Source organism: Hemicordylus capensis, chromosome 1 (assembly GCF_027244095.1).
Source record: "Hemicordylus capensis ecotype Gifberg chromosome 1, rHemCap1.1.pri, whole genome shotgun sequence".
Taxonomy (NCBI): domain Eukaryota; kingdom Metazoa; phylum Chordata; class Lepidosauria; order Squamata; family Cordylidae; genus Hemicordylus; species Hemicordylus capensis.
The window spans coordinates 287,459,513-287,476,161 of NC_069657.1; the positions used below are offsets into that span (position 1 = coordinate 287,459,513).

General features: G+C 42.7%; 1 protein-coding gene across 1 annotated transcript in view; it reads right to left on the reverse strand.

Annotated features, from left to right (window-relative positions):
• Positions 1–16,649, reverse strand: part of TPO (thyroid peroxidase) — a 123,678-nt gene that overhangs the window by 27,174 nt on the left and 79,855 nt on the right. Inside the window, exons 11-12 of the mRNA XM_053286033.1 lie at positions 15,428–15,559; positions 7,292–7,391 (exon numbers count right to left, since the gene is read on the reverse strand). Of these exons, the coding sequence (XP_053142008.1) occupies positions 7,292–7,391; positions 15,428–15,559 (232 nt within the window). The remainder of the gene's footprint in view (positions 1–7,291; positions 7,392–15,427; positions 15,560–16,649) is intronic.

Consider the following 16,649-nt stretch of genomic DNA (forward strand, 5'->3'; position numbering starts at 1 on the left):
GCGTATCGAATCGAATTAAATCGAACTGGTAATAATAATAATCTGCGGGGGGCTGCCAAGCGGGGCCAGACCCAGGCCTCCGTTCAGCTGGCTCCGTGGCTGTTTCTGTGTGTGTCCCTGAATAACACCCAGTTTGCAGGCACCTGGCTCCTCACTGCCTAGGCCCCTGGGACCGTAAACATCTCTATCCCCAGGTGAAGGGAACAGAGAGGATCCCAGCTAGGCAACTGCCACTCCATCCAATTGTCTTGGGTGACTGTCTAATATCTAGCACCCCCGAGAGCATTGCTGCCGCTGAAGAAGTGAGAGAAGCAAGAGGGAGAGTCTGAGATGCTAAGAGGGAGAGGCTAAGTTGCTAGGGAATGTGACCATGCCACAGGAAGGCACACCAAGAGCTGCTTATAATGGGGCAGAGAATTCTTCCTCCTGTTCCCCTTAAGAGCATTGCCTATGAGGAGGAGAATGACTACAGTGGGACTTGACAGGAAGAAGAGTTTGCCATGACCCAGGAGGGAGTTAAAACATCCAGCTCTGGGACAGGGCCTGCTGTTGGCTACCAAGAGCAGATGCTTGGAGGAGGGAAGTGGTCAGTGACCAGCAGCCCTTCAGGAGAGCTTCTTACATCTGGCCTCCTTAGGAGTAGTACTGCTAATGGCTGCTATAATTTTTATGATCATTCATTATATAATAAATATTAGTTTGAAATCACCACAAGAAGGGCGTCAAGCAATGATGCATACTGGCCCCATGCCTATTCAATTTCTACATTAATACTATGGTGAGCCAGTTCAACAGCCTGGATTTTTAAAAAAACCCAAAACACCCGCCTGCTTAAACTTTCTGGGAGACACAGTGCCACTCTGCTATATGCATATGATGCATTAATCCTTTCAAAGAACCCCCTCGGCCTTAGAGTGCTGAGGACCTGAACACTGTATTATAAGGAAGACCTCCTGGAAATTAACTACTATAAAACCAAAATAATGGTCTTTGCCAAAAGTTCCCAAATCTACTCTTGGCAGCTAGATGGACATATGATTGAGCAGGTCCCATGCTTTAAATATTTGGGGGTACTTTTTCACTCTGGCAGCTTTAGGAAAGCACACGGGAAACATGTGATTCAAAATGCCCAGAGAAGCTCTGCCACCATCAAATTCCTGCATACTAGAGGACCTTATGTATCTACGGCCCTTGACCTGTTCATTGCCAAACCTCTAGCCCAGGCTCTTTATGGCACAAATTGGGTACCTTCCACAGTTTTGCCCCACTGGAATGCGTGCAATCCAAATTCCTGCAGGCAGTCCAAGTTGTGTCTCTAACACCACTCTGTGCTTGGAGACAGGCCTGATCAAAGTGGAGGCCAGGGTGTGGGTGGCCATTCTCAGCTATTGGCTCAGGCTACCCTTTTGCCCCATTGGTCTTGCTCCCTTGCCCTTATGTGATGACTACCAATCTAAATGGAAATGGTCACTTGAGACCAAAACAGAGTCCTTGGGCATTTCCCCCTTGATTCGACTTAGTATGGGCTATGATCAGGCCAAAGCTTCTGTCAAACGATGTATAATGGATATAGAGTGCCAAACAGATTTAAAGAGAGTCCCAAATTTTCTCATCAGTGAAAGTCTTACATATTTTTCCTCTAGAGTGATATCTTACTCAATTGGAGGTACCAAAACATAGAAAGGCATTCACCTTGGCACATGGCCACACCCTCCCTTCAGCTGTGCTGGAAGGCCATTTCAGAAAGATCCCACTTGCAGAGCAATAATGCCCCTGTGGCCCCAGGCAGATTGAAACAACTGAGCATGCCCTACTTCACTGTTTGTATTACAGAGGCATTCGTTCTTCTTTTATAGACCCATTGCTATGCAAGTACCCAGGACATTTGAGCCATATCCATATCTCTATGCTGCTTTTTGACTCTATTTTTGACCCACTATTACCTACAGCGTTGCCAGGTTCAGTGTTGCAGTATCCAAAATTCGCTGGACACTGGTAAGTGGTGGGTCCGAGCAGCCCTAGTCAGACCTCCTGCTGGCTCTTGTGTGCTATAACACGTTCATCCAACACAGAGCACCATAAAAAAGACTTACGCTCCTCCCACTTTTTTGCACTATAGCTTTGCACTTTTTATATATAGTTTTTTATAGATAGATAGATAGATAGATAGATATAGTTTTATATATAGTTTTATAGTTAGTTATATAGTTACAGTTTTATAGTTATAGTTATATGATGTATTTATCACAGGCTTTTATGCAATTATGCCTCTTTGTGCATTTTATGCCTTTTTATCCTTTTTAATGCCTTTTATACTTTTATGTCTTGTATGCCTTTTAATGTTTTATGCCCTTTTATGAATTTAAATGCTTTTTAATGTTTCCTTAGGCCTTTTAATATATCGTTATGCATTATACTTTGTACTGTGTAATCACCCCCTGCGTTTTATGATAGTCTATGACAGTAATAAAGATGATTGATTGTAAACCGCCTAACCGATTTGAACCGAATTTGCTACAGTCGTAGTGAGTGACACACAGGTCACTCAATGGTGTAGTTTGTGATGATGTCATCCCTCCTGATTCAAGATGGCAGATGTGTAAACGTTTGAGGCACAGGTGGCCTAACTTGTGGACCATCTAACTGATTTGAACCAAATTTGGTTCAAAATTTATGTGAGTGACACACAGGGAAACCTCAGTGGTGTAGTTTGTAATGATGTCATCCACCCCGATCCAAGATGGTGGACACGTGAACATTTGAGGTGCAATAAGGCTAACTTGATCCACATTTACTACTCAAGAGTATAGTTTGTAAAGATGGCGGACATGAGAACATTCGAGAATCAAAGTGGGAACCAATTTGGACCAAATTTGGTACCCTTGTAGGGACACACATGGAAAACTCACACATAGTCTTGTGATGATGTTGTCCATCCCAATTCAAGATGGCAGACATATGAACAATTGAGGTGAAAGTGGGCTAAATTGTGAACTGCTTAACCGAGTTGGACCAAATTTAGTCCAGTTGTGGGGATAGTGAAAGGAAACTAGGCTAATCTGTTCTTACTAGAACTACTTGTTTCTACTTGTTTTGTTCTTTCCCACATATATCTTTTCCCTCCAGCTTTATGCCAGCAATATCACCTAGGGTCCCTTCTATCCTTAATGAAATTCCCTCACTGACAGCATCACCATAACCTAGTTTCTGCTGCTTTCCAAATAGTTATAGGAAAGTGATAAATAATAGATCTCTCACTCCATGGCTAGGGGCTAAAGATGACCATCTCTCAGTGTGACAAGAGCTAGGCTACAATGAGTTTTTAGTTGCCAATACACCATAAATGGTCATTTCCAAACACCCACCATTTGACAACGTTACAACTATAATGAAGTTGAATGGGGATGATTATGATATTAAAACATCTGAATGTCTACATAGATAATCTGATGGGAGGCAAAAGGGAAACACGGAGGCTGACATCCAAACCATCACTGCACTGGTACAGCAGTGTTTGAAATCCAGATTAACACTGCACCATTGTGCAAGGGTGGGGGGAGGAAAGGTGATTTTTACGATCTCCCCTTCCTTCTGAAGTCCATTGTGCCTCCCAAAAATATGTCCCTGAGGGCTGTCTGACCATTAGGGACATATTTTTGGGTTAGGGTTAGGGTTGGTCAGAGGGCTGTCTGACCATTAGGGACATATTTTTGGGAGGCAGAGTGAAGTTCAGAGGGAATGCTGAAAATTGCCCCTCATCCCTCACGTAACAGTCTAGATTTCAGGTCTGGATGTCAGATACTGCTGCACCAGTGCACTGCTAGTCTGGATGTCAGCCATCAATTAATGTGGTTAATTATATTATGAAATTCCTAATGTTCTCTAGTTTCTGGTATACATATAGAAAGCTTGTTTTTTCTTAGAATAATGTATGGACTGTTTCGGTAAAAAAATGAGACATTCTTCTGGAAAGAAGTGCAACTAAACATCACTTTTACTATATATTTGAGCCTTTCAAGTCTTAAACTATAAAGTTCCTTTAACATATTGATCTTATGCAGTGTTAAATACTTCTAAGCAATTAAAATCAATGAGCTTAGGCATGATTAACTTTCCATAGTTCAGAGCTGTAATAAATTTAATCATATGAGAGACTCCTTTTGGAAAAGGGTTCCACTACCTGACACTGTAAATGAGTTTTGTTTGGTGAATTCAAAACTGGAACAATTTGTGCCCCCACCCTGCATAAGGACAGGAGCAGATGTTCCTGAGACTGCAGTGACTTGGCTTTTTGTGTTAGTGCAGGATTGTTGTCAGTCTGCTCCTTTGTCATCGTGATCTAGTGTGCTGCTATTCTTTAAACTGTAGATTTACAGTTTCACCATGCAACTAATTCAAATGATTCTTGTTGAGAACCACCACACAACTAGATGGGAGGGTGGGAATCTCCAAATGTCAAAAGCTGTTTTTGTTTTTTGTTTTTAAATAAGAACCCAAAAGCAACATCCTGGTCCCACTAACCTTTTAGCAGGACTGTTAACTTTAAAGCTGCCTTTGTTGTTCCATTGAGAGCTGTGTCAAAAGGCATGCCCCGTGCCCTCTCCAGGGTTTCCAACCTTGGCAGGGCATGGACTTGAGACATCATAATGGTGGTGAAGCTTGCAGCCTACTGTGATAAGTCAGGACTGTAGTAATGGACCTCTTGCTGTGCTCTCCTTGTTGTGCTCAAAGGGAAAATGATTTTTTTCACCTTACGGCAACTTTTAAAGAAATGTATGATCAGTCTTTAAGACCCTTTGACATAACATTAAGAACAACAGGGGGCAACGATAATAGCATTTTCCTCAGACTGAGATATTGACATGAACCAAAACTCCTGCTGAGCTAAAGGGAAGGCTTTTCATGACTCTGAATGGCATACAACAAGGTACAACTACAGACTGGAATCTCAAGTAGGCATGCCACAAGCTCTAGGACCATCCTGACTTACTGTCATGGACTTTCTGGAGACTTCTCTGAGAACTGCTCCAAAATATGTGGTGAGGGGTTGCAGTTGAATACCCTCTCTTGTAACTGAATTATTTGGGGAAACATTGGTTTTAAGTCTTTGTCTTACTACAGTCAATAAGACTAAATTGGTTTAAATACAAACACTTTAGATTTCTCACATGGTGAATCAGACTAAAAAAGTTTGAAACTTATTCATTGTAAAGCCTGTTTGTGCAACAACAGGTTCTGCTTTTGAAGGGTGGGCAATCTTGACAAAGATACCATTTTGTTTGAAGTAGTTTCAGAAAATTATAGCATTGATTGCTCTATTCCTGCTTTATTGAGTTGGAAACTGCTGTACATTGGTGGATTCATTCTCACTGAGCACCTATTCCAGTCTGCTCAGATAGACAAAACTCCAGCCTGAATGGTAGGTGATGTTTGCAAAGTTGAGTTCCTATAACTCAAAAATGTAACTAATGTTGACAAACACTATACCAGCTGTGGACTGCTCTAAAGCTGTGCCCAGCATGCAGTTGGGAGGGTAAAATTTGAGGTTCTTCCCCTCAGATCACCCTGAACTGGTAGAATATGTCGTTGAGAGTCACACAGCCCTCAGAGACATATTTCTATGTGTATGTCCAGGGAAGGAATGATGGGTGACATTTGATTGCTGGTGGGCCGCTGTGAGAAAAAGGGTGCTGAACTAGATAGGCCTTGGGTCTGATCCAGAAAAGCACTTCTTATGTTCTAACATATTTCTATCAGTTACAGGGCAATCTGAAGGGAAGATAGAACTCCAAAATTCACTCTCCCCAGTGTGTGCTGGGCAACGCATTAAGGGTATTCACACATGCAGCCTAACCCAGGCTAGGGCAGCCCAGCCTGGGCTAGGCTGCACATGTGAAGTGCAGCCCGATCCTGGTGCTGCCCTCGCACCAAGCCAGAGATTTTAACCCAGTGTTTAGCCAATGTTAACCTCAGCTGGTGATTGTCTGGGTGACCAGCAACTTAAACAGCTCCCCACCCCACTTTGGAACAGCTGTGCCAAGCACAATGGCTGCTTTAATGAGAGCAAACTCAGCACTCATGCCCTGGGGCACCCTTGGATAAGGGAAGGGGGAGGTCCTCCTGCTCCCAAAATCTCCCTCCTCTGCACCTCTGCTTCTATGGGCGTGCGGTGCAGTGGAGGGGAAGATGGCAGCTGCTCGTCTTTCGGGGAAGGCAGGTGAGCTCCTGCCTTCCCTTCATCCCGCCTGCCCTCCCCAGTGAGGTCATGTGCATGACCTCATTCTGTGCCCACTTTGGTATTCTGCATCTAAGCCACTGACTCTAAACCAGGCCTGCTCAGCTTCAGCCCTCCTGCAGATGTTGGTCTACAACTCCCATAATCCCTGGCTATTGGCCACTATTGTTGGGGATTATGGGAGTTGTAGTTCAAAAACAGCTGGAGGGCCTAAGTTGAGCAGGCCTGCTCTAAACAAATTTCTAGCTGTAATTCTCAATTTTTTATGCTTGGAATATTCAGACATTTCGTACTGTTGTAGGATTTCATCACAGGAAAGAGGAGCGTGCAAAAGTAAAGAAGGGTTATCCACCTTTGGTTTGTCAACACTGATCCGTCAATGGATAATACAGAAGATATGAAAGCAGTTTAGAGTCTAATTTTATCTGATGCATGTACCTGCTGTCAGAGTGATGAAAATAGCAGCAAATGTGCAGAAGCTGATTTTGAAAGCTATTAATATTCCAGTACATATTTTATGCATCCCCTATCTCTTTTAAGTTTTGGCTTTGCCAAATATTTTCACTCCCCAAGAGACAGCACTGAATTAATTTTTTTTTTAAGTCTAACATGCCAGCCAGTGTTATTTGAAGTTGTTTAATATACTTAAGACTAGTTTTTTAAAAAATGAACACACACACACACACACACACACACACACACACACACACACACACTGATATCTGTTGCTGGTGTATATTTTTTAGATCACAAAACCCAGAGGGAAAAGTTACCTAAAATATAAGCCCCTTTCAATAGATCTGTGGCTATAATGAGTGCAAGTGTGGAGGTCTGGATTTGCAGTTGTGGGCTCTTGCCTTACTCATACATTTGAAGATCTGAAAGATCCAGCATACACACTGCACAGAAGTAGGAACTAAGAGCCTGGCTGGACCAGACACCACTTCCTATGCATGTTAATGATCCTCGCAAATGTTGTCTGAAAATGTCTTTGGCTTAAGTAAGGAAAGTGCTTTCAAGGAAGACTATTAGAACCAAAAAGCAGCTGATACTTACCACCGGCAAATCACAAGGCAGCTTGACAGTGCCAAACAACTGAATATCACAATGCCTAAAATGATGGAGACTATAGATGCCTTGGACAGCCTTCCAGAATCTGAAACAAAGAAAGGAGAGGTTTTACTGCAACTAGGGGAAACAAACCCATTTAACCTTGTTGTAGTTGGAATAAGATTTCATAATTCTTCAAAGTCACCACACAACACACCTTAAAAATCTCCTCTGCTCTCATTACTGTTCTAAATTCATTACAGTTCAGGCAGTATGAATGTTGTGATCACTCTTTTGGATTCCATGTCTCATGGCTGGTAACGATCTTGATCCACCACTGTCACCTTTGCAGCGCATTCGGCCTCCGACTTGTATAGGACTGAAATCCTCAGTTCTCAGTTTACACACCATATTCTCCTCACCCTTTACTGGCTATGCCTCCCCCTTCCCTCCAAGTTAAGGAAGTGTCCTTGCACATGTTATTCAAGGACACTGTAATTGTCACGTCCTGTGATTTTTCTTTCCCACCATAGTTGAAATTATCCCATATTGCCTCCTTTTTTATGTCTTCAAGGGCCAGGCTATCATTGACACATATACAATAAGTCTAAAACCTATCCAAACAGCCTGAGAGACATATAAGCATTAGGATAAAATATTAGGCTATCATCTGAAATTCAGGTGAATATGGATTACTCAGACTGAGTCTCATTTCTCTAGGCCCCTAACTAGAGTCACAAATGTAATTCAAATGGTTAAGGGATCTGGATAACATATTTGGGGATAATGCAAATGCTATTTCATTGGAATAGAAGTTGTGAATAATCGTTTTGATCCTATAAAGCCAAGGTGGTACCCTTAATTGTCTATGGCTGAAATGAGATTCAGTGGTATAATTGTGCCCCTGTGTAGAATGGCTACCATCTGGATTAGCTTTGACTCTCTCTTCCATCTGTGTGAGCTTTAAAAAAAAAAAAAAGGAAGACCATGTTCTAATGGCACAGGAGATACAAAACATAAGATAAATGTGTAAAGCCCTAGATTGGCTTGACTTCAGCTTTGCTGGCCTGGAGACTGGACTGAGTAAATGGTTATTTCTCTATGTCAACCACATCAGGAGAAGGCATAACCTCCCTAAATGCCTGCCTGGAAGCGGTGATAGGCTGGATGAGGGATAACAAACTGAGACTGAATCCAGATAAGATGGAGGTACTCATTGTATGTAGTCGAAACATGGGAGACGAGTTTGATCTGCCTGTTCTGGATGGGGTCACATTTTCCCGGAAGGAACAGGTACGTAGTCTGGGGGTGCTTCTGGATCTGAGCCTCTCCCTGGTGTCCCAGGTTGAAGCGGTGGCCAGAGGTGCCTTTTATCCGCTTTGGCTCATCAGGAGAGGTCCGTCTGCAGTTGCTGTCGGCTTGTCTGGTGGCTACTCAGGGATGGGCCTTCTCCACTGCTGCCCTGAAGCTTTGGAACATGCTCCCCGCTGAAATAAGAGCCTCCCCATCTCTGACAATTTTAAAAAAATCTTTAAAGACACATCTGTTCACCCTGGCTTTTAATTAAATACCATTTTAATAGTTTAACATTGTAATTTAACTTTTTGCTGTCATTTATTTTAACCAATGTTTTAATTTTTCTGTTGTCATTATTTGTTTTAACTAATGTTTTAACTTTTCTGATGTTTTTTGTTGTAAACCGCCCAGAGACGCAAGTTTTGGATGGTATAAAATATGTTAAATAAATTAAATACATAAATAAATAAACAGTTAAATTCTTTGTCAGCTAGGGACCAATTCACATTACTGTTATGATATGGAAGCCCCGTCTCTTTGCTCTAGTCCTTCACCACACCACTATATAGGAACCACAAGGGAAGGTGACAGATTGACTCTTGGAGGTCCAATTAAGTTCCCATATATATATACATACTCAGTACAGTACTTCACAGAAGTGGCCATAGTGCTGATGCAGTCGGATATGAATGAATGGCATATAAAGATTCTTCCAAGGCTCCATACCATTGATGGATCATTGTACCTGATACTGGCCCACAAGTTGCACAGCGTTAGGAGGGCAGAGCCGATCCACCCATGCTACTGTGGGCTCTCAGTGGATCTACCCACACTGCTGCGGGCTCACAGTAAAGCCCCAGTGGTTTGGGGGTATAACTTCCAATAGTCCACCTGCATTAAATCGGAAACATATCACTGGTGATCAAGCAACGTGTTTCGAATCTAACTAAAGTAGCACTTCTGGAGAATGGGCAGGATATTCAAAGTATTTGCACTCTTGCTCTTGTGCAAATATGCCAAATTGCTGGGACTTTACTGCCAGATTAATCCCAGGCTAATGCCAGCAACAGAGACTCTGAGGAAAAGAACAGCAAATTCTCTATTTACAGGTTGAATGGTAATTAGGCACATTAGAAAACTCCAAACGAAGAGATGACAACAACAGATATTTATATACCACTTTTCAACAAAAGTTCCCAAAGCAGTTTACATAGAGAAATAAAAATTAAATCAAGATGGATTCATTTAGGAAAAACAAATAAAGTGAAAATTATTAAAACAGAACATCAAGATCATTTAACAACTTAATGGGGAAAGTAACAATAATGCTTCAAATGAAGGGCAAGGAAACAAAATATTGGAATTAGATTATGCTCCCTGCTGAAATAAGAACATCTTCTCTGTTAGTTTTCAAGATGACCCTCAAGATTCATCTGTTCTCACCGGCTTTTAATTAGAATTAATTTTAATAATTTGTTTTAATTATTGTTTTATGCCACTATTTTTATTTCTGTTTTATGCTACTGTTTTAATTGTTTCATGTATTTTAATCTGTGCTGATTTATAAATATTATTTTAAGTTTTGTACACCGCCTAGAGATGTACATATTAGGCAATATAAAAATATGATAGATAAATAAATATATACATCAATAAAATGCAAGAACAGCCGCATATACCTTCTCTCCAAAGTTGGCTGCTTGACATATTATTTACTGCTCAAGAAACCCTGCTGCCTGCCATGCTTAATGTTGTCAGCAGTTACATGAGAGTTGCTGCTGTTTTCAAGAAACAAATTTTTCAAGATGACACTAGTCCAATTTATTCTCCAGCTTCTGCCTGTCAGACCTCCCATTTTGTTTTGAAAGGGAAATCGAATACCCAGAGAGAAGGTACATTATTTATCCTGAGATCCAAACTGGATCCAAATAGATGTAAGGCGCATTGCCCAGTCAAATGTCTCAGGCAAGGTTTCTGAGTATTCCGAAGTGCATCTAACATGAGAGCCCATGGGTTATAGCTAGATAGGTGAATAGAAGGAAGCTCCTGAGAGGAATTTCCTGCCCCCTCCTACAGTTCCCTGCACTTCCCAGAAACCACTACTGAGGGAACAGGGGCTTTCACCAACAGAGATCGGGCTAGAGGGAAGAATGAGAAGCACCTTGTAGCCCTCCCACCACACTACATGCCTATAGGGGAAGAATGGCAGTTCAGTTCCCAAATAGCAAAGTAAAACCAGTTTGGTAAGCAAGCAGCAAAGCAAGAGGTCTTGAGAGTTCTTTAGTATCTAGTACTACAAGGATTTATTTAAGAAAAGGTTACAAATGAAAGTAGAAAGGCCTGCAGCTTAACGTCTGCTGTAGCTCATGGCTGAAGAGAGATTGTAAAATAAACAGCCAGCTCTGGAGAGACAAAATGGAGACTAACACTGGAAGAACAAAGAGGGGAGGAGTCCAGCACTTTTCCCCATGACCCTAACCCCCACCACCCATGGTCACTATGAGATATTGCAGCTGAGAGCTGATGCTGCCAGGGTTCTAGCTTCAACAATGCCACCCTGTTCCTCCAGGGGCTGCAAGGAGCTGCAGTGGGGAAGTGAGGATGGGAAAGGCCTCTTCCACAAGCTTTCTTCAGCTTGCATTAGTTTGAATATAACGAGGTGTCTGTAGTGACTGGAGTATTGAATATGGACTAAGAAGTAGGGGTGTGCAATTCGGGTTTTCGGGTGATTCGGCTCGGACCCGAACCGAATCACCCCTGTTCTGTTTTGTGCCCGAATCTGGGTCACCCGAATCACCCTTGATTTGTTTCGGATTCGGATTTAATCTGAATCCGAATCGATTCGGGGGGGTAAAAAGGGGCCCAGGGGCAAAATTTTGGGGTGGGGTGGTAGTGCCCAATGGGTAGAGTCTACCACCCCAATTTCAGGGGGATTGGGCAAAGTCCTGATTTTTGGCAAATTTTTGAAGTTTTAGTGACTTTGGGAGAGTTTGGGGGCATAGCATGGGATCTGGGCAAAAGGAGTGGGGTGGGGTGGTAGTGCCTAATGGGTGCAGGCTACCACCCCAATTTCAGGGGGATTGGGCAAAGGGCTGATTTTTGGTAAATTTCTGGAATTTTCATGTCTTTGGGGCAGATTGGGGCAGAAGTTTTTTCTGAGGTGTGAATTCTCATTCTATCATAGCAAATGAGATTTTTTTCAATTAAACAACTCTCATGACCCCACTTTCACTTTTTCACACCTCAATTACTATGCATAATATGAGGAAGTAATCAATTTAGCACACTTCACCTTATGAAGACAAACCTCATAAAAATAAATTCACCAAAATTCACCCCTCTGCCCAATCACTCTTAAATTGGGGATGGGTGGTAGCCTCCACCCATTAGGCACTATCTACCAGCCCACCCCACTCCTTTGGGGCAGATCCATTTTCTGCCCCCAATCTGCCCCAAAGACACCCAAACTTCAAATATTCCCAAAAAAACCAGCCCTCTGCCCAATTCCCCTGAAATTGGGGTGGTAGCCTCCACCCATTAGGCACTACCACCCCACCCCACTCTTTTGGGGCAGATCCACTTTCTGCCCCCAAACTGCCCCAAAGTCACTAAAACTTCAAAAATTCTCAAAAAATCACCCCTTTGTCCAAACCCCCTGAAATTGGGGTGGTAGCCTCCACCCATTAGGCACTACCACCCCACCCCACTATTCTGCCCCAGGCCCCACTTTCTGCCCCAATCTGCCCCAAAGACATGAAAATTTCAGAAATTTACCAAAAATCAGCCCTTTGCCCAATCCCCCTGAAATTGGGGTGGTAGCCTGCACCCATTAGGCACTACCACCCCACCCCACTCCTTTTGCCCAGATCCCATGCTATGCCCCCAAACTGCCCCAAAGTCACTAAAACTTCAAAAAATCGCCAAAAATCAACCATGAACCGAATCACCCGAATTTTTCGGGTCCGAAATTTGGGTGATTCGGCTCGTGCCCGAAAAATATCGGGGGACATCGGGGGTGATTCGGTTCGGCCCCAAATCACCCAAAATTGTTCATTTCGGGCACAGATCGTCCTGTGCCCGAAATTTTTTGCACATCCCTACTAAGAAGGTCTGGGTTCAGATTCCTACGAAGCTTGGTTGCTGGCCTTGGAAATTTCACTCTCACAGTCTGACCTGCTCCACAGGTCTATTGGGAGAATATACTGTAAGGGTTGCATATAAACTGCCTTGACTTCCTTGCATCTAGACAGGATGCAAATCAGAGGCGTAACTATAGGGGGGGCAGGGGGGCATGTGCCCCGGGCGCCATCTTTTTTGGTCACATGGGGGGCGCCGCCATGACAAAAATAATTTTTTAAATTTTTTTTTAAAAATTTTTGTTAATACAAATGTTTCCTGCTCAGTGCAGCAGCGCTGCAGCAGTCAAGGGAGCGCGTAGGTGCCCCCTCCCCCACGAGCAGTCCCTTCTGCGCCGCCCGTGCCCCCCCATTGCTTTGCTGGCGCCTGGCGGCTAGTCAGTGGCCTGGCTTGGCGGCGGCGGTGGGTGCTTGTGAGGAAAAACCTAAGTATAATGTAGTATGTTGGGGGCGCGGGGGGCGCCATTTCAATGCTTGCCCCGGGCGCCGTTTTCCCTAGTTACGCCTCTGATGCAAATATAATAAATGATCTTGTAAGTGGCCTTGACTCTAATGACTAATTCTAGGCATAAAAAATGATTGGAGTTTCTATGAGTGCAGAGCATAAAGCAGTTAATATTACTAGACCTCTTAAACATCTTTAGAGCACTTCAGCTAGAAGATGGAAGTTGTTGGAATAATGTGGCACCTGTTAATTATTTTTCTGTGGCTCTAAAACTGCACAACACCACTGTTCCCATCATTTCCAAATTCCAAATTCTGCCTTTGGGTAATAATCAAATCTCAAGAAGCTCAGGAAGAGCTTTAATGATTTTATCTAGACTGCTTTCAAAGTTCTTTATTGATTCTGAAATTTAGATATGATAGGCTCCCTAAGCCTACAAGTTTATTTAGAAGTAAAGGCTGGTGCATTTGATTGTTCTGCTTCTGGCGCAGGTCTGCACAGCTTGTGAGCCGCAAAGCTAAACAGAGTTGGACACCACCAGGGCTTAATGCACCTCACATTGTTGTTTCTGCCTGTCTTGAACTACAAAAAATGGTGAGGGCAGAAGAGGGGGAATGTCAATCATCTGTTATGGCAGAAGACATGGCTGTGGATCTATTCAGCTTGTTGGGCCACAAATTATGCCAACCTGTTACTATTCTGGCCACCTTTCTGCCTTCTGTGCCTTTAGCAGTTGCTTCCTGCTCATGGGATATGGACTTTTGTACTATGAAGTTAGCTGTAGTGAGTATGGTGGTTGTCTTCTGAAGAACAGGATAGACAATTTTGTCATGCAGACACCATACACACAAAGGAGAAAAGAAAGCAGCCCTTCTATGTGTGTGGCAACAAAATGTGCATTAGCTATGGATATCCTTTATTTTTAGTAGGTGGCTTTAATTTGCAGTGACTTTATGTCATGCCAAGTTTAGCCATAAAATGGTGGTGTTTTGGAGTAAACAAGAACAAATAGTTGTTGAATGATTGAAAATAGAAAGGCTGGGGCATTTAATCAGGCATAAAAAGGACTGATAGTGTGCTAAGGAATACAGATGAATCCCATGGAAGACTGCATGGCCTGGCCATTGGTCCAAACATTTATTATTAGCAATCTAGAGCTTTCCTCCAAAGTTTAAGCCTTTAACTTTATGATAAGAACTCTAAAATAAGGATTTGTACACCATAACAGAGCATTAGGGTACTTGGGTAACTACAGTTGTAATTATTACCTTTCACAGAGGAACTGCCAGATATACCACCAGCTAATTATGATTCTGTCAGAGAATACAACATAATGTTTCCAGTAAGAAGGGGCCAATATGGCATTGTGGCATTTGGACTGGAGAGATCTTGATGCAAATAGGCACATATGAAACTCCATTCACTTGATATTATGTATTATTATTCGTGGCCGACATTGCACAGAGAATAACTCAGGTGGTTCTTAACTGCCTGCACTGCTGCAAGTGTCTAAAACAACACCTGCAGTGTTGTATAAGAGTGCTCTTGTGCAAATATGGAAAATTGCACAGTTGCACTTCTCTGGTGCTGACCACTGAAAATAACGGTTATAGTATTGCACAAGTGCAATTGTGCAATGTTTCATATTAGAGCAAAGCACTGTTGCTCAGCGTTGCAAGAATTGATTTAGAAGCTGGCAACAGCACAACCCGTGTTACTCTGCACAGAATGTCACCCATTGTTATTAATTCATTTGTTTAAAATACATACATACCACTTTTCAACAACAAAAAAGTCCCCAGAGGAATGAAAAGATGGTTTCCTGTCGCAAAGGGTCTCACAATCTAAAATGAAACACAGGAGGCACCCTATTCTAGCAATGGCCACTAGAAGAGACACTATGCTGGGATGAATAGTTGCTCTCCTGCTGCCAAATATAAAAGAGCTAAGACTTTAAAAAGGTTGCTACCCCACTTAGGAGGGGTAGTTGTAAGCCAATTACTATCTCTTAGCCTAACCTGCCTCAATGGGTTGTTGTGCTCACAATGGTGGAACTTAAGTTTAGAAAATAGCTGCAGTCACAACTATTGTATAGCTAAATTTAAAAGTATAAAATACAAAACTTGGAAAGACATTTTCCTTACATGCATGACTACAATATCAAGTGGTAGCTTACAAGCGAGTATGTTAGCTACAGAATATTGATATCTCCTCCTCATTTTATGAAACACAATTTTAAAAGACAAAGCAGTTTAGCCATCTTACCTATACATGTTTTCCCATCTTCTGCCAGTTCATAGGGTTCTGTACAAAAACACTGGAAACTGCCTTTGGTGTTCACACATTTGGCAGAGGAGTGGCATGGGGGATCGGACTTGTTCTCACATTCGTTGAGGTCTAAGAACACAGCAACAATTAACCTTGCAACTAGAAGTCTGATTTTAAGTGTTGTTGAACCAACACAAAATAATAATTGATAGTGCTGATCAAAAGTGGCACCAGCATAATGCCACAACGTTGCAGACTGTTGTGATGCAGCTGTTTATGGTGAAGGGAAACTCAAACTAATCCATAAAGTTGGATATTTGCATGCCATTTTATCCTAGGATGAGCAGAACCACTTGGTTCTTCTCCATGAGAGCCAGCGGAACCTGATTCAGTTGTTATTTGGAACCACAGTAAAATCTTCATTCTGTGCAGCATCCCTGAGCCTTGGAGCGCCTGCTTATCATTTCCCCTGCCTGTGAGAGCCTCAGCAGAATTCTACTTCTGATGGCAGTTAAAACAAACCAAGCTTGGTTGAAATATACAAACTCACTGATCCTGGTTTTTTCTAACCAACTTCCTTGAGATAAACTGAGATCTGAACCCAAGGTTTGAAGTTTCAGTCTTGGTTTATTTCAGAGTAGTTGCTTATAATATACCACAAGTGGTTGGCTCATACATCACAACTGATCTTGGTTTGTTTTTAACTTAAGTCAGAAACAGAATTCTTCTGCAGCTTGCATGGTCACAAGGGAAGCAGAGAAGAGCATTATCCTCTCATGCTCAAGGATGATGCTCTCCCCTGTTCCTCTTGGCTCTGCACAACACCCCCTGAGAGGCTCAGGGATGTCGTGCGGAGCCAAGTTTTAACCATGGTTCTCTGTGACATCTGAACTGGCCCATAAAGTTCAGGCTAAGTTCAGGCTCCAAGTTCATAAAGTTCAGGCTCCAAGGCTAAGGAACACATTCTGGAGCTTCTGCTCATGGGCCAACATATCTTAATCTGGCAGATCTGGGATACAGCATTTCCAGAGATTTCTCCAGTACTATCAACCACATGTCTCAGAGTCCTCCTGCGTCATCAAAGTGACTCTAAGCATAATGATCAGAGGTGCACCTAGGTAATTTTGGAGCTTGGACCTAAAGGCCTTTGGAGCCTCCCCCACAGCAAATTAAACATCATCATGCTCCACCAGATGACCACACCACCCAGGACAGACTA